Source organism: Gymnogyps californianus, chromosome 17 (assembly GCF_018139145.2).
Source record: "Gymnogyps californianus isolate 813 chromosome 17, ASM1813914v2, whole genome shotgun sequence".
Taxonomy (NCBI): Eukaryota; Metazoa; Chordata; class Aves; order Accipitriformes; family Cathartidae; genus Gymnogyps; species Gymnogyps californianus.
Genome location: NC_059487.1, coordinates 6,330,758 through 6,348,852, shown reverse-complemented (window position 1 = coordinate 6,348,852; position 18,095 = coordinate 6,330,758). Strand labels below are relative to the sequence as shown.

The window sequence follows — 18,095 nt, the reverse complement described above, 5'->3', positions numbered from 1 at the left end:
AACCGAAAATATATTTTTCAAAACAACTGGGTTTTTTTATTTTTAATATTTCCAGGGAGGGATGAAACGATGCAGCCAGCCAAACCATCATTCCTTGAATATTTTGAGCAGAAGGAGAAGGAGAATCAAATCAATAGCTTTGGGAAGAATGTGTCTGGCCAGACAAAAAATTCATCTGATTGGAAAGTGCCACAGGATGGAGACTACGAATTTGTAAGTCTATACTTTGAAATTCAATCAATGTGACAATCTTTAAGAGTTTCAGTCAGAGCTGCTATAATGTTGTTTCTTTTTTTGACAGACTAATGGAAACTTGAGGAGATTCTAATTGCTAATGCATTTGGATGGGGCATTTTGAAAAACTAATTTTCTTTAGGTATTTCTTGGTAATCATAACCAGTCATCATCTGTATGCTTTCCTTGTTTAAAAGCAAACAAACAAACAAAAAAGCCTGAGGACATGTAGGTACAAGCTATCTTGCTTTACTTCCCCGTTATGCATTTAAAATAAAAAAAAAAAGGAATTCCAGATGGCAGTTGGAAAATGCAAATCCTGAAAGTGTAGTGCTTGACAAAGAACAGTGTTAGAACCATTGCCAAAGCTTGAGAAAAACAAGGAAATTCGCGGGGTTTTGTTTTATTATATAAACATCGAGCTTGTCTTCATCTCTCTTTCAAATCCTCAATTTCAGTCTTCCTAACTAAGGTTCACGTGCTCAGAATTTTCAGGAACTTCTCAGAAGTCCAAAGAAAGATCTCCTATTCATAATTTGATTTAATTTTTTTTGTGAGGATGGAAAATTTCTGCTTTGAGTTCAAAATGCCAGAAGATGCATGCTCTGCTGAACACTGTTCCCTCCACTGCATTTTCTTTCAATGATACTTCACTGCAAGCACTTTTTGCTCTAAGTACATTGTGCGCCCTTACGATGTCTGTTTGTGTTGCCCGTGGTTCGGGTTGTCACGCTGCATTCAGTAGTTGGTGAGATTCACTCCGCCTTCACAAAACAGTGTGGAAAGCGAAATCCCTCTGCTAGTCACGACTTGAGGAGATGCTTTACTTCAAGGCTGGAATAATAGCTGGAGCCTTTCATTCTCTTTACACAGATTGTATAGACTACCGCTGTTACATATATTTTGTTGTCTTTGCTGCTGCATCTCAGATTTTCTTATTGTGACTGAAAAGGATGACTAGCTGAGGGGACCTGCTGCATTCTCTCTCTTGTAACCCTTTGCACTATGTTATGTTTAGCCTGAAGGCTTACAGTCACTGTATAAACATGTTTTGCAAAAATACACAGGCAGCTTGCAGGTTATCACACGGTCTGGGCCAAACACACAATTCCACTTGAGTCAGATACTTCGTTTATCTCATTCAGCTTACATGCTGTAACTGAATTTAATGATAAACAATTATTTTTCAATATGTGGTATTTCCCAGAAAAGATGGGCTGGTTTGGAGTATCTTAGAAGTCTTTTGTAGTCTGCAGAAGATGGCCCACAGGGAAATTTGCTGTAATTATTTTACTTTCTAATTTGGTTGATAACAAGTTTAGCAATTACCCTGATTTCCACCGAGTAGGATGTATTGCACCCTGCATACCATGAGCTGTAGGTGCGGGCTACACCCAGTGAGTGGCACAGACAGCACGGATGACACAAGGAAAGGTCGGTGCCGTTCTAGCAAACAGGACCTACAAGTATTTTTAGAATGTGCAAAGCAACTGTTTGACACGCTTGTGACCTTGTTTACTGATTTCCATTAGTACTGAAGTATTGCCATGTGCATAGATTACCAGTGTGCTGGAAGCAATAAAAGCAAGCAATAAAAGCTAGCAATAAATTGGGCTTTGGGTCACCTTCATGTAGTAATTTGTAGAAATTTCACTTCCAGCTGTATGTATTTCTCTATTCAACTGAGTATGAATATACCAGCCTGTCTTGCATGCAAATTTTGTAACAGAGCTACTTTCTTTTCTGTAGGATAAGAAAAATGCTTGAAAGCAACCTTAATAAATACACATGGCTATTTGTATAGCCCTTATCTGAGGGTTAGTAGCAGTAACCTCACATTGTGTATGTATTCAAAGACTTAAAACTGGGTATTTTTCCCATTTGGCTAAAAATGGGTCAATTTGATGGCTGCCTGTGGGTAAAAGTCATGTTTATTAATGTTTTATTAATTGAAAGCATCAATGCAATAAGCATTGTGGAATAAGAAAAAAATATATTCATTCGGTGTATCAAGTACATCTGTCCTAGACTTGCCTGCAGCTATAACTTATTTCGGCATTGTCAAAGTAGGCGGGTTTGGGCAGACTTTGTCTATAGAGTTTGCAGGATTCCAAGTAGACATGAGATCAGTGAGATGCTGGGTGAATACTAGTTCCTCCTGGGCCTTAAGAAATGATTGAAATATTATTGCTTTGTGCTACTGCAGACTAGATAAATATGCCTTGTCTTCTTTTCTGTATTCCTCTCCCTCCTCTGCGACTAGCACCTGGAGTCTCCTGTCTTCCAAAAAAAACAAAAAAAGGGGGCAATATTAAATTACAAAAGATTTTTGCTCTTTTTCCCTGTGGCAAAACCATTTGACCTTTTCTTGACTAACATTGTTCCTCTGAAGTAGGCAAATAAGACACTATTTATATCACAACGATAATGTCATGTTAGATAAGGGCTAGATTGAGTCAGCCCCATCCACTGCAGAGCTAAAAACCCAGAGATCTTGTTCTAAAAGGTGATGAACTCCATTCCTCCCAAATGCGATGCTCTGGCTATGTCCTGGTTGTGGTTGGAGATGGCATAAACCCAGTGTATTTCCAGCAGTGTATTTCCAGCCTTGGATTTCTGAGGTGGAAGTTATTATTAACTGATTAGTCAATGCCCGATGGTGTTAATGTTTATCCCCACTCATGTTTGAACAAGGATCTCTAAAGATTTAAGCCCTGCTTGATTATGAAAAATGTTTTCAAGAACACTATGATTTATTTAACATGGGGGACAAAAATACTAATTATGGGCAAAAATTCTTACTTTTAGGAAGAATATAACAAACTCTAATATGAAAATGCTGCAGGGGTAGGCTGTTAATGGGCAGGCTGCGTTGTGTGTAGAATTCCTAATTGCCATAATCAGATCTCAAAATTTTTGTAGTTGAATTTAATTTTGCCAGTGAGCATTAGTCACATACAGTTGCACAGACTTAAATGAATAATGCTAGAAGATTTGTTTAGACAGTCATACATTTTTTCACTTTAATCTTTCAGCAGTACTGTAACATACGGCAAAATCAATTGTGCAGTGTTTCCTGCCCTTAGACACAACAAACCCTTTGCTTATTCCTATTTTAAAAGCCTTTTAACTGCTTTGAGCAGGTCACTATTCTAATATCACTTGTGGCTAAAGTGGGATCACTTTTTTTTATTCTGGCCCTGCTTGACAGGCCTTCAGTCTTGCCAAATCTATTGTAGCACATATTTGTGGATCATCCAGTCATGAATGTCGTGTATTATATCACTAATCATGTTATTGAAAGCCTGTTTTGTTAGCAAGTTAGCAGGTTCCAGCCATTCATGGCTTATGGTAACTATGACAATACTGAAACCTTTTCCGTTTTATTTCATGAGTGTGGTTTCACTGGCGAAAGTGAGTGGCAGTAGTGCCCCTGTCAACGTTGAATTTTGCCATCATGATGCAACTGCTGTTGTTTTAATACCTGTAGTGTAAAGTTTAGGTTTTGCTGTATCCTAGGGGTTTATTTTGGATGTGGAGCCAAATAGGACCTGAACTTTTAACAGACACTAGAGCAAGAGTACTGCAGGACATCAAGTCTTTCCGCAGGCATTACACAAGGGCTTGAAGCTGTTTGCTCCAAGGCTTTTTTGATTCCAGCACCTGTGTATCTGCTGACCATTCTTGGCCTGTGTGAGGCAGCCTGTCAAGAGCTTAATTGCTACAGACACTTTTACATTGTCTTTATCTGCTCTTGCTATCTGTGCTTCACTGGAAGAACACCAGGTGATGGCTGAGCTTTTGAAGGAAAGCATTGCCATTCATCTGCAGGACCTCAGTGGAGAGCTGCAACCATCAGCAGTCGTCGTCTGCACTGGCAATCTCCATCCTGCTGCTGCAGCTTTGGGAAGGAAGCTGACATTCAGAAACAAGGTTTATGTCTCTTTCCTAAGAAGTATCCTGCTTCCTTTGGGAAGACCTTGATTTGCTTGCATCTGCTAAGTCTTGGTGAATCAGACCTTTCCTATTCCTACAATCATCAACAGCCCGTAGTTTGGGTCTTTCCTTCTCACTCCTTGGCTTAATGAAGAGAGTCTGCCTTCACAGGTTCTCTCATAGAAGCAAAAAAACCTTTGGAGCCAAACTCTTTTCCTTACAAAAATAAAATTAATGTATATCCTTGAGAATGTCAAGGTTTGCAGAAGTAGAAGGAGTAGACGTGGCAAAGTTCTCAGCTTTCTGTGGAAGGACTGCAGAAGATGGCTGTTGTCATGGCCTTTGTTCACAGGTTCAGCACGCTTCAGTCTGCCGTGAGCGAACCTGTGTTTCAGGTCTTGTGTTTCCATGCTGTGAGTGCTATTCTCTGCACTAGCTCATCTTTTTAGCTCACTTTGAGAAGTGTCTCGTTGGCTGCTGATGGGAATTTCTTTGGACAGGAAAGATTGGTGTGATTTCCAGTTCCAAAACAGACTTTATCACTCTTCAGTGCACAGTGTCGTCTGTTTCTCTGCTGCTGGGGAAGACTGTCCTGCAAGCAGGAGAACTGTTGCTTCTGAAATTTTTGCAGGGCACGAGAAGGAAGGACGAGCAGGAGGTGTTAATTGCCGGTAATTGAGGGGAAGAATGAAGGTGCTGATCAGCTGCCACTTTTGTCAGGGCTGCACAGTCAGAGCCCTCATGTACAAGCAACAGTTCTTGTCTCCACCTCACCATCTGCTAGACAGAGATGGGCAGAGAAGGGACTTTGCTGAGTTACAGGAGTTGGAGGAAGGGCTGGGTTTGATCCCACAGCTACAGATCTCTTTCCAGTAACCAGTTGTCTAGCCTGTCACTTCCAAAGTGCTTGGTCCACAGTTTGCTGCCGATACCTGACTTCTCCGTGGATTGTGCTCCTTAAAATTCACTAATTTGAAATGAGGTATCTTTGCTTCAAAAGTGTCTATAGACCGCTTGCTGTGGTCTTTGGTTTTGTCTAGAAGCTCTTGCTCCAGACAGCGTTCCTCTTCCTTACAGAGTCCTGCCAGGGGCTGCTTGGAGCAGGAAGCTGTAGGAGTTGGATGGTTTGCCAAGCCAGTGGACAAAGGAGTGAGCAATAGAAACATATTTCACACTTGCAATTTGTTCAGATGAGAGACAAAGCAATAGTCTGGCAAACTGTTGAAGCAAAACATCAGGAAAACACTTAAATTTTAATAAAGTCCAGTTTCTAAAAGTATATTCACATCTTTTGGAGTTCTTGAATTATCTGCACTGCAAGAGTTGATATCACAACTGCAGCCTCCTTTAAATAACTTTGAATAACTGTATGTCCATTTATACTTACTTGATAGGAAACCGTGATATTTTTTGTGTCTGTCTGCAAGCAGCTTCTAGCCAGAGCTTTTAACAGCTACTGCTTAGACCTTTTTTTTTTTTTTTTTACAACTATAACATAAATGAAAGCAAGCCTTCCTCTTATCTGAGTGGAGGTGTAATTCTTTTTCTTGAAGTAGTAAGGAAAATATAATTTTCTATTTACTGAGACAATATTTCATTATGCTGCTCTCATCTGGGATATACTGGTTTTTATTAACATCCTCATTTCTATGCTTTTACTTAGTAGTTTGAAACATTACATTGGAAACAAAGATTTTAAAATAAATGAATAAGTAAAACCATTTCTGGTATCTTTACCAGCAGAGAAGGAAAGTGTGTTAGTCTAATGGTGTCTTCAGCTTGTTCAGTTGGACAAATGGCTGTTGGTTTGCAGTGAAATCATGAATGTGAATCCTTTTCCTTCTAGTTAGACAAATTAGGTATTGGTGTGATAGCAAGAGATGGAAGTTCTTACTGCAAAGTTTATAGAAAGCTTAATTCTTTCAAAGCAAGTCAAATCGCATTAGGATCATATTGTATTTTTGAGTCTGGTGGTAGACACCAGCCTGACAATGCCTGCAGATCAGCGTCTGCTTGTGCATATCAGGTGTGGTCCAGGCGGTAAGGATGCCAACCACAACGGATCGCTGCAGGCTGGAGCCCAAACCGGGGAAGTGCAATGACCGATGCACGTTGCAGCTCTGTGTGCTGCTCGGCCCTGGCGTGAATCTGCAAAAGCTGCAGCTGGTATCTCACGGTGCACAGTGTTAGGTCTCTTGCATCACCCTGCTGCTTCCCCTACGCCACTATAGAACAACTGCAGTTAAAAATGGGTGTCACTCAGCACAGTATACTTCTTCTCCTAGCTCAAGATTGTGGTGAAGAATGGCTGCGTACTGGAACCATCTGTTTCTTTCATTGGAAGTGATTTATAGCGAGGAACTGTTAGAGGGCAGGTGATTTATTGCTTATCAATAACCGTAAACACATTCTGCTTTACAATGACCAGAGTCTCTAATTTATTGTATTCTGTCCGTGAAGGTGTCATTTGTCTTGTGAACAGCTTGTTGTCTACCAGTACCTGGAACATTCAATGTCTTCGGTTTCTCTGAACATTCATTTGGATAGCATTTATTAGCAATCTAATATTGATGTTTTATAGCTTTACTACCTTTTGTCCTTCTAAAAGTTCAATCGACTAAAAACTTGGGAGTATTTGCTGTACAGTTGCAGGCTTCCAAAATAATGGCAGGCTAAATAATTGGCTCTCATTTTGCTGGAAGTGGTCTTTGGGTCTTTTCTAGCAGTAGGAAGAAGGCATGCTGAGGGTACATGGATAAGGCAGATGCTAGAAGAAAAGTGCTTGCGTTATATGGGTAAGCTGCTGTAGTGTGACTTTTTACAGTTTATCATTTTATAGTGTTTCCTGACTCTGCTGTGATCCTCTGAGCTTTATCTTCTTTTTACTTCTGTCTTTTAAGCAGCTTGGTAAAGGTGTCAGATGGAGGCCTCTACACTAATCTTTCTGTTCCTCCTTTCTCCCATCCAAATTACTCAAGTGAATAATCCGAGCTGGTTACTAAGATAGCCTTTCTGAAGTCTATCTACTTGGACAGGAGCAAAAAAAGCTTTATTAGTGTGTGCACATTTGCAGATCATTTAAATGGGATTATTTGAAAATCAAATAATCTTGAGACTTTTATTGAATTATTATGAAACTTGCAATACAGCCTTTCTTTTCTAAGAGAGCAAGTTTCTCTGACCCTTGTGTGATGAATGAAGATTGATTGTTCCAAAAAGTCATTTGAATATGTAGAGTTTTGCATAGAAGAAAAAAGAAAGTTTGGTTAAAGTAGAACTTTTTTCAATAACATTTTTTCCAAGACTAAACCAAACACTTTGAGTGAATCTTCAGGGATTTCTCCGTCCAAAAGTTTCTTCCCTTCATCTGTCATGAACTCTCCTTTTTCCCAGCAGTGGCTGGAATAAAAATTACTTCTCAGGCACTGATTTCTTCCAATAGTCTTACTTTGATCGTAAAGTGAACTTATTTGCTAGGACATTCATCAGTTTGAGTCAGATCTGGGATGGCTGATAGATATCCCTGTCTAGGTCCTCTGGAACTAGGGCAGATTCCTAGCTGGGAAACAAGTGAACTTGAGATACTTGTTTGTGCTGTGCTGGATCTAAAATAAAGCTTTCTTTCAGTGGGAGAGCATTAAGACCATAAGGGGGGCGGGCGGAGGGGGATGACGACACGGACAGATGACCGGACTCTAATAAAAAGAATATTTTTTTCTGACAACAGAAGGCAGTCCAGATTAGACAATTATTAATTTCCAAACCTGAAATTGTAGCCCCATGAGATCTCCTGCTAATTGAGGAAGATCTTGAAGCAAAGTGTAGTACCTAGATGTAATTTCCACTGTGAAGTATGACTTATAAAAAGAGACAGGGTTTTGTGATGGTTTATTCATTGGTTTTAAATGTCACCTGCCTTGATTCATAACATTGATGTCCCTTAAATGGATTTCCTTTTTTTTCCCTTCAGCCATCTGCCAAGAATTTTTAAAGCTCTGCTAATTGTTTGTGTTTCTTTTAAGCATTACCTTTTCAGCATATTTAGTATGTTCTTCCCAGCAAATACTTTTAACTTGTGACATCTTTATTACAGAAAAATGGTTCATTTTGTCACCTTGTAATCAAACATACAGTCATTTTAAAAATAAGCCCAGGAACAGCTTGCTTATCTCTTTTATTGTTTGTTAAGTGGTCTTGAATCTTCTGTAATATTTGCATGAGGAAGACACTCTGAACCTTACTGCAAACCTCATGGAATTCATGGCTGCTTCAAACCACCGATGTGATTTACAGCAAGCTCTATGTATGTAGATTTTATAAACCTTTCTAAATTCCCTTTATAATAACAAAAAAAAAAAAAACCCAGAAGATACCACATTTGGTTTTAAAATTTGTTAGCAATGTTTGAAATTGAAAAAGATAGTTCAGTGGCTTGACTTATATCTGCTGTGGAAGAGAATAGATTTCTGCTGTCTTCCGTTTGGTAACAGGGTCATCGTTCACCACCTGCTTTCACTTTGGTGCATACTGACATTGATTGCAAAGCACTTACTGCCACAACTTGCTGTCAAAATTTCATTTTTGCTATATTTTTGTATATAGCAGGCCTTCTGTGACATAAGGCTTTTAAATGAAACTTGCGGTGAGTGGGAAGTAAAATGAGTTGCTGTTGTTTGTGTTGAATTGCTTAGGTCATAGCCCTTAATGGAGACTGAAATAATGCAACCTGAAATCAGCTTCATGTGAGAGTATTCAGACTTGTAAATTCAACATCCTAGACTATCTTGGAGGCCCGTTTCCTACTGTAGCGTTTAATCAGCTGAGACATGGACTGAAAGCTTTGTGGATGAACTAAGTAACTAAGAGAACTTCATCCAGGGTCTTTGATCATGGGATTTGTTCCACTACTGCTGTATGTTTAAGGTCAGGCTGCAATGTGCATTTCTGCTTTGGGAGAAAGGGAAGAGGAATTAATAATTGAAGGTGTGACGCTGGAAAAATCTCTGAGCATACTGAATTCTTTAGAAAACCTGTTTGATCCTTGTTATGCCTTGAGATCTGTTTTCAAGGCTGGGTGTGTTCTTGGCACAGCATCTCCCTTAAAGAAAGAACACTGCTGCTCAAACGAGATCTATTTGAAATGCTTCTAAAATCTTCTTGCAACTCATCTGTCAGTACAAATGTTTGTAAAGGGTAATGTAGCTTAAAAAGACAAGCTTGTCCAGGTTTTTCTCATCTGTAGCAAAAAGGGCTCCTTTTGGGGACTCTTTGCATCAGGAGCCTAATATAGCTGCTCTGGATTGCCTCTTGGAGGATAGAGTCTCTGGACCATAAGGGAAAAGCCTGGGGATAAAGTCTCCATCAAGCCTCTGTGAATACTTTCCAATGGGCCGGGTCTTATCCAGACAGGTGCCTGAAATGATGTACTGTGGAGGAGCAAAGTTATCTCAGCTCTGACTTCTGGACCTGGTGCATTTGCCTTTGTGCACTCTCTTCTTGTATTACTATAAAACCTACAGAAAAATCTAGATGTTGCTTATTGCGAGTGTTATGTGGTGTGTGTAAATACTGGGTGTCTCCCTGCTTACCTCACCAGGAGACTTTGCAGGGGGGGTTTCATCATGTGTGAGGCATGTTTGAGGTCTTGCTCATACAGAGAAGGTAATGGAGTTTGCAGTTGGCTGTGGCTGCTTCCAATGGCCAGAGTAGCCTGGGAGGTTTACCTTAGCTCTTATTTCAGTCACCTCAGTGACCAGATAGCTTCAGAACCCAAGCTTTGACCTTCAGGAAAGAGGGAGAAAGAGTAGCTTAATGCATAAAGACTGATATAGTCTGAAAGGAATGTTATTCAGAAATTAAGTGTTTAATTCCTTTTTGTTTTGTGTCTTGCCATCATGCAGGATCATTATAAATAGATGCCCAAGTAATAGTGAACACTTGAGAAAACTTTGCATGGCGAGGCATGCAGGTTCATGCGACATGGATTTTATGGAGACAGTTCACTGGGGGACTGTCCAAAAAAAATTTGTCTCTGAGATATTAAACATATGCCCCTGGTTTTAAAGACAACAGCCTCTCCCATGGTCATGCAGCTATTCATTTTTTCAAAACACCCTGGAAATCTCTGTAATTCAGTCTTTCCTCAGAAAGCTTTTAATTCTCTCTCCTGTCTTCCTTGCCTTCAATTGTGGCTATTGCTTCCTTTCCCTTGGTGAAGGAGGAGAGGCAGAGCAGCATTGGACCGGGGTTTGCGATGAGCCTCACTTTTGGGTACGCGAGGTAGGGAACTGGTGTGGTCTTCCTGGAAACAACCCCCCTTCAGCAGCTCTTCTGGAGTCAGAAATAAATCGGGAGACTAAAACTGAAATTAAAACCACTTGTTGAATAAAAGTTAATACTCTTAAGTGTTAAGATAGATAGGCCAAAGCTGTTTAAAACTATAATGGCTACTTACCATGGATGATATAGTCCTAAGCCTTTGAAGCTGAAACCATGTGTCTTAAGCCTTCATTGTGCATTGCAGATTTAAGTGCATGAAGTCTTCAGATAAGTTAATGATGCTAATATACCAGTTACAAACTTCTCACTCCACATTATTAATGAAGACTGTATTCACATACTGATTTAGTGTTAACTAATTGGTTACCACTTCAGTTACATTTGTGTTTCATGGTAATAGTACACTGAGCAATATTGTATGAAGGAATCGCTCTTACTTCAGGTATTCTTACTTCTACTTCTTCAGGAGTTCTGCTTTATTCAGGATAAGTGATCCTGAATAAATAAATTGGTTGTTAATCCTTAAGCGAGTAGAGCCCTTAGGAGCAAGGGAGAGAGGAGGAAAGGGTATGTTGGATTGGAAGGAAGCTCCATTACAGACCCACATCCCCTTCCTAGCAGGATTTAGTTAAACTTCTCAGATTTGTAGAAAATTTTATTTGGTTTAAAGGAATCAGCATTTTCTGACAGATTGCTTTTCTTAAAAAAGGCAAAAAAAAACCCCTGTGTTGGTCAGCTGTGTACTTTACAGTTGAGTTGTGCAGCTAGCCAGATCATCAAAGCCCAATGACATGATTTATTTTAGCATGTCCAGAGGTATTTTGGTACTCTTACTTAAGAAAATTAAAGCATAATCACTTAGAGAAGGAAAAAACCCTCTGCTGTGTTTTTCCTTAATCAAATCTCTGGCAAGCAAGTGTTTTTTATAAGCAAGTGATGCTCCTTTTTTGCGTCACACACACCACACCCCCCCCCCCTTTTTTTTTTTTTTAATTTTTGGTCAGACAGGCTCACCTTTTACCTTGGTTTCTAATTCAGTTCCTGGGGAGAAAAAAAAAAAAAAAAAAAAAAAACAGTGAGATAACTTGTCTTTGTGGTTACAGGATTAGTCAGCCACTTTCTAAGTCCCTAAAGGATTTTAAGGTTTGGACTTCTTGAAGTTCAGTGCTGCAGAGTAATACTGACACAATTTGTCATTTCCTTTATTTAGATTAAGTGTGTACAGTACTTGGGATGATTTTGGAATTGAATAAGGTTATTCATACTCATAATTGATACTAAAGCTAAAAAAGGAAATTTAATCTTGGAGCTTAGAAAATTAAAATGCATTGCTCTTTTTAAAAAAAACTTCTTTTTTTTATGACCACTCATATCAATGAGTAGAGCTTTGGATGGGTTTTCTTCCATAATATAACTTCTGTATGATGCTAAGGGTAATAACAGTATGCAGAGGTTATATGGTTGTGCTGGCCATAACACCAAAACTTTCTGGAGCCTTTTAAGGATTACAGTAAGGATTAATAAAGTGCAACTCAGAGATGCCAGCATTATTGATGCAGGCTACGGTGTTCCCACAGTTGTGCAATCTTCTCTGCTCTGTGGGTAACCACTCTGCATAATTGCTGCGTAGTTATGTCTGGGTAGCCAGGGAGGTCTGGATGTTTGCTATAATCCTCTGAAATCGGTTTCGGTATTGGGAATTTTCTGACATCTTGCCAACAGCAAAGCTCCTCCCTGGCTCTTACAGGCTTTCCAGAAATGGGGGAAACTTCCAAACTGTGGGGAGGGTGAGAAAGCAAAGCAAAGATGCCTCTTAGCTGGTGAAGGAGCAGTTGTGTGTCTAAAGGATGTGTGTATGTCTCTTCCATAGCGGTCACAGGAATTAGCTACTGAAAGTACGCTTGAGGAAAGTCCTTGCTGAATCAGCAGGATCAAATGTTATGGGTGTAAATACAGCCTGAAATAAGAGATAGTTGAGTAATAAAACTATGGCAGTTCATGCTAGAGAAGAGCAGTGGCCTCGGCAGCCACTGGGGAGTGAGACTCTGTCAGTGAAGTGGTACTGGTGCTGCGACCAGCAGTGCCTCGCGTGGAGGGGCAGCTTCCCGAGAAGCCCGTCAGGCCACGATCGTGTGGCAGCTTGAGAAGAAGCCTTGTTAAGTAGCAAGAGGCTAAGCTGAAAAGAGAGGTCTTGGCAGTAGTTCTTACTGCAGATGCAGGACAGAGAGAAGTTTCCAGTTTGGATGTGATCTTCACAGTGTGTCTGGCAGGGAGCAGGGCAGGAAGGAGAATGGCACACATGGCCTTCCAGTAATTCGGTAGGAATAGTACAGATACAATGGTCTGGTATCATGCACCTTTATTTTAATCAAATAAGCAGAGCTACATAGAAAATAGCTAGGATCCTTACTGGCATTGTAGCAGTAAGATGTTTCACTTTCAGTAGCCATAAAACTCCACATTTGTGAAAGTAAGAGCTAGCCGAAACACGTCATCTGGGAAGGCCTGGGTTTCCTCTGTCTGGTACAACTCTCTATTAAAATACTTCTTTCCAGTTCAGCTAGGGATCAGATGCTGAGTGGGTGTTAGTGTCTGTCTTTCCTCCACAAAAAGTGATGTTGTGAGTACAAACTCCTTTAACTGTTTCAGCTGCTTGACTTGCACTGACTTAAGTTGACTTGGCCTCTAGAGCATATGATGATCTAGTTGAAAGTAGAGTGTTACTTCTTTCTGGGAAGTCATCTGCTGTCCAGATGAGGTGGCCTGAAACAACTGTCTCCAGATGTACACTGACCACAGATCCTGTTCACTTTCTTTGGGAAGTTCTAGCCGCAGTGCTGTTTTGACTTGTGCTGGATGCTGCAGCCCATGATGTGTTTTGCTAGCACATTGCCTAAATAATTAAGATGCATTAAAAGCAGAAGCCTGTGCTGCTGAGACTTATTTTTCAAATCCTTTGAAAGATTAATATCTGTATTTTTAATCTTGCATGAAATCCCACAGTGAGTGCATTTCATCCACTGCTTTCATAACAGTGAGAAACGTCACTGACATGCTAATGCTAAAAGGGGGGGAAATCAAGATAATTAATGTTTGTGTAGGCACTGGGGTGTGTTCTGATTTACTGTAGCCTCTCTGTAGCATGGCTGCTTGACAGATTTGTGAAGTTGTAGGGACCTGACAATCATGATGAGAAGCAGGAGGTAAGTGCCTGTAGATTCTTAGATTCTTGTGTCCCTTGCATTGGACAACTTAGAGTGAATAAATAGTTAATGCCTGCTCATACATTACATTGAGGCCTCCTTATGCTAGAAACATAAATGAGAACAAGGCACTTAATTTTTAGATCAGTGATTGAAAGTATGCCAAATGGTATTGAGCCAGCATTTCAGGAAAAATGCTAAGGAAAAAAATGGCATGCTATTCCAACACCAATTTATATCACCATTTTCAGGACCTAAAGTCTGGAGCACTGCTTAGCATGAGAAATCACCCTCTACATTTAATTTTGGCCAGAGAAATTGAATGCTTTTTTTGCTGGTTTAAAAAAAGTGCGTAGTACTATTCAGTAATCTGTTCCCTCAGAGTATATTTGATACGAGCATTTAATTGATACCGTGTTTAACCAGTCTTTCAAGTTACAGAAGGCTAATTCCAGAATAATCTCATTCTTAACACTTGTCAGAGCTCACATTCATGAATCCTTGAGATCTGACACCTCTCCCTAGCTCGTGGTCTTCTGTAGCACCCATGCACTCTCGCATGCTGCAGGCTGAATTACACTCCGAGGTGGTTGCTACAAATAGTCGCAGCAAGTAGTACCCCATGGGTGATCGCCTCCCAAAAATAAAACTCTGCTTGAGGAGGTGATAGAAGAAAAGTTCAGAAGTTGAGGTGGATACGCATCAAACTGATCTGCAGGATCCTGGAGAGGAAGTACGAGTGTGCCCTTGGTTCTATTGGAAGGGAAGCATCTTGATAGCATTGCTGATAGCCAAGGTCAAGTGAGGCAAGAGTTTAATTAATCTCTTCCATGAAGAGCCTCCCTTCCCAAAGGACATCTGAACATTTAATAGACTATTTGCAGGAATTCTTTTCTGTTTACCTCTGGTACGTAGCCGCTTCTGATGTCGAGTGTGACAATCAATAGCCTCCTGTGAGGGGCTCAGATGTGCTTCCATACAGTTGTAGTCCCAGTTGGTTGTTTTGGTTTGGTTTGGCTTTTCCAAAGTAGCCTGTTGCTACTATATTACAGTGGTAATATTTTTCATTATCTCTAGCAGCAAATTCCTATTTAGCATTTAATGTTTAGCGTAGCTTGGATAACTTGGTTTGGATAAAAACCGTTCTCAAGCCATGTTTAGATTTTGTCTGTCTAAATACACACAAGTAAATGAAGAGTTGTGCACCCTACTGATACGATTCAAGATGTCTTGAGTTTCTTTGGGGGGCTTTGATCACTGGGCATGCAGTCGAGAACTGTTAGATTGCAGCATAAAACTAGGCAGAAAAGGAAGATAATAAAAGGTATGCTAAATAGACAATTAATTTGTTTTTTCTTTAGTTTCCATCTAGCTCATATATCTTCCACTAAGACTTTATTTCCCTGTATAGCGTGGGAAGCTGCAATTTTATTACTTCTGTATTTTAGTCTTCAAACTCCCACTGCCCCTTCTGAAGTGATAATTGCGAAAGCCAGTTTTTCTAAAGGCTATTTAAGACTTAAAAGTTTGACATCAAGTTATGTTGAGCAGTAAATGCCACCTGGAGTATTTGGGTGAAAGGCAGACCGATGGGTGCAGCTGGGTGTTTACTTTCTAAAAAGCCACAGGCTATTGGTGGTAAAGGTGGGAGGATATTCAGAAAATACTCTGTGTGAGCACGTGGAAGACAAGTGTTCAGACTCGCAGAAATTATGGTAGAGGGGTATGACTAGAGGGCTAAGGAAGGAGAGAACAACTTCCTAATTTTATTTGTAGGATTTGCTGTAGTATTAAGACTTTAAAATACCCTCCTTCTGCAAAACTGTTCAAATACTTTCACCGTGAGGAAAATAACCCCATCTCACCAATGTCATATATATTCCTATTTTGTTCCAGAAGTCAGGGTATGTCTGCATGTTTAAAAGATGATGGTAGAACAACTGCATCCCCTCCCTGGAGATGGAGGGTTCATGTTTGGCACAAGCTTCAGAACTTCTAAGACAGTATTTAAAAACAAAGCCCAGATAGCATGAAATGCAAAGATGCAAAGAAAAGGCTTTGCGCTAAATCTAGGGATCAGATTCAGTGTCAGCAAGTAAAAAAAAAAGTTGCAGGAGAAACATGTTTTTCATTTGCTCCAAGATAATATTTTTGATTCCTGCGCAGCCGGTGAGTTAGTGCTCTGCCGAAACTCTTTGTTGGGGGAGAAATGTGTGAAAGCTGCTGGGAAACAGCTCGTTTCTGTTTGATGCTCGTAATTCATGCAGCAAGAGGATTTTGCTGACAGTGGTTTTGGTAGAGGAGCAGATAAGAATGATAGCTGAAGTGACTCGGGGATTACTGGATGACATCGTATTTATGTCAGTAGTGCAGACTGGTCCGAGTCAGTGGTGACCTTGTGCTGCTGAAGGGCCATTGAGGGACCAGAGGAGTATGCTAGGTCCCAAACCGGTCAAGCTACAGACCCTGCTGTAGGAAAACCAGGCACGGGTGCTCTTCAGTGTATGGACTATGGGTGCCAAGAAAACTGTGATAAATCATTTGCATCAGCTTCTAATTCAAAAAGTTTTCACTGTTTGGGGTTTTTGTTTGGTTTCCTTGGGGACAGGGAAGGGGCTGAGCTAATTCTCTAGGCTTTGTGTTTTACAGTAGATCTTGTGTGAAACACAAATCTGGCATGGTCTCTTTAAAAATACTGTGGCAGGTTTTTAGACTGCTTCTTGCTCAGGACAGACTGCATAGGTATAAATTTCAGACCATGGTGCCCTTGAATATCGAACCTGTGGCTATGTCTAACATGTCTGCAGAGAGCCTTTATTTATTCTCCTTTTGCTGCTTAGATTCATTTACATTCAGTAGAATATCATGTTGCAGTCACACTTTACCTGACTGTAACAAATGCAAGTGGTATTTTTTTTTCCCCCTATTTTTAAAATGCTGATTTGAAAGGATGGCAACTCAGAAGCAGTTTGCTGAGGAGAACATTGTTCAGCAGAGTAGTTATCCACAAGCCTGTCTGAAATGCTGGCAAAGGGATGTCATGAATAGCTTACAAATCTTCTTGAGGAAGAAATTGTATATCAAATAATTTGTCCCTGATTTGTCCATCATTACTGCGTATGCATGGAAAGGCTGTAGGTTATGTCCTTCTGAAGGACGTAATTATACCTGTCCTTCTGAATTATATAGTAGAAATCATCAGCATATTAAAACAAGATGTTGCTGTCAGTGGTCTCTGCAGCCTGAAGAACAACGAACAGCATGCATGGCCGTGGGTGAGAGGCTTTCAGGTGAATACTTGCACCTCTGACGTTTGTCTTCAGTTGGGCATTTTTACAGAGTTAAGATCGTTCTCAAAACCTTGAGTAAAAATACAACTGTTAATCGAATGGTTAAAAATTAGCTTTCTGCACATACAACCTTGCTTGAACAGTTTCGCTGCACTGCTGCCTATCCCTGTTGATAGATGTGTTTGACCAACCTTAGAACAAGTATTTTATATCAGTCTTTACATTTGAAATGAGATTCCTTCCTTTAAAAGTTTGTCTTAGCTATTTGATCACTGTGGACAAAAATAGATAGCTTTTACAAAGACAGACAGACTTCTTACAACAGAAGAATTGCTGAGGAGAAGTGAGGAGAGGAATGGGACTGAGCCCATGGCTAAAACCAGCTCTAATTGCAGCTGTTCAGCGCTGAGACTTTACCCTGAGTAACCGTCTGTCATGAGATGCTCTGTCCTTGTCCTTCTTTTCTGATTTTCCTTCTGGCGTTTCTCTAAGAGAATAATGTCAGTATCCCAGGAGTCTACCACTGCAGAGAAAGATATGCTAGAGTTTAAAAACTTCGTTTCTGGGAGAAAGTCTGTCTGTGGCGTTGGCTTACAGTGAAATGCCATGCAGCAAGTGAAACGGAGGCCATTGCGTTTTAAGTAGTTCTCTTTTTTTTCTTTTAAAGATGGCTGTGCAAGTGGAAGGACAAGCTGAGTAATAGCCCAGCCCAGGTCCCAGGGCTCGTGTTGTCACGGGCCTGAAGCACAGTGGGAGCAGAGGGCTAGGCATCCTCTGCGTGGGTGCTGGGCTCTCATTAGTAATCGGACGCCTGTTAGTCTCTCATCAGCTCATCTGTGGCGAACAGTCACGTTCTGAACCTTTTACTAGTGTTGCCCTTTGGCTTCTCTGCCTCTTTTAGGAGTAGCGTGGCATTCACAGCCATGCTGACATTATTCCAGATGAAAACTCTGTAATTAGCTCATCCTCATCAACACACAGCATTGCGCGCAGGATGCGTTTTTGTGCTCTTAGATTTTTTTGCACTGCATCGACTTGCCTCCCTTCCTTCTCCCACCATCCCCGTTCTGTTTAACCCATGATCAGTCTCCTTAAGCAGCTTTGTTCTGCATCACGCGTCTGTGCAGGTAACCCACTTCCTGATTTGTTCATA

At 40.5% G+C, this 18,095-nt stretch overlaps 1 protein-coding gene across 1 annotated transcript in view; it reads left to right on the top strand.

Moving 5' to 3' along the window:
* STK4 (serine/threonine kinase 4) overlaps positions 1-18,095 on the top strand; it is a 48,246-nt gene that overhangs the window by 24,608 nt on the left and 5,543 nt on the right. The window contains exon 10 of the mRNA XM_050907281.1: positions 56-213. Coding sequence (XP_050763238.1) covers positions 56-213 — 158 coding nt within the window. The remainder of the gene's footprint in view (positions 1-55; positions 214-18,095) is intronic.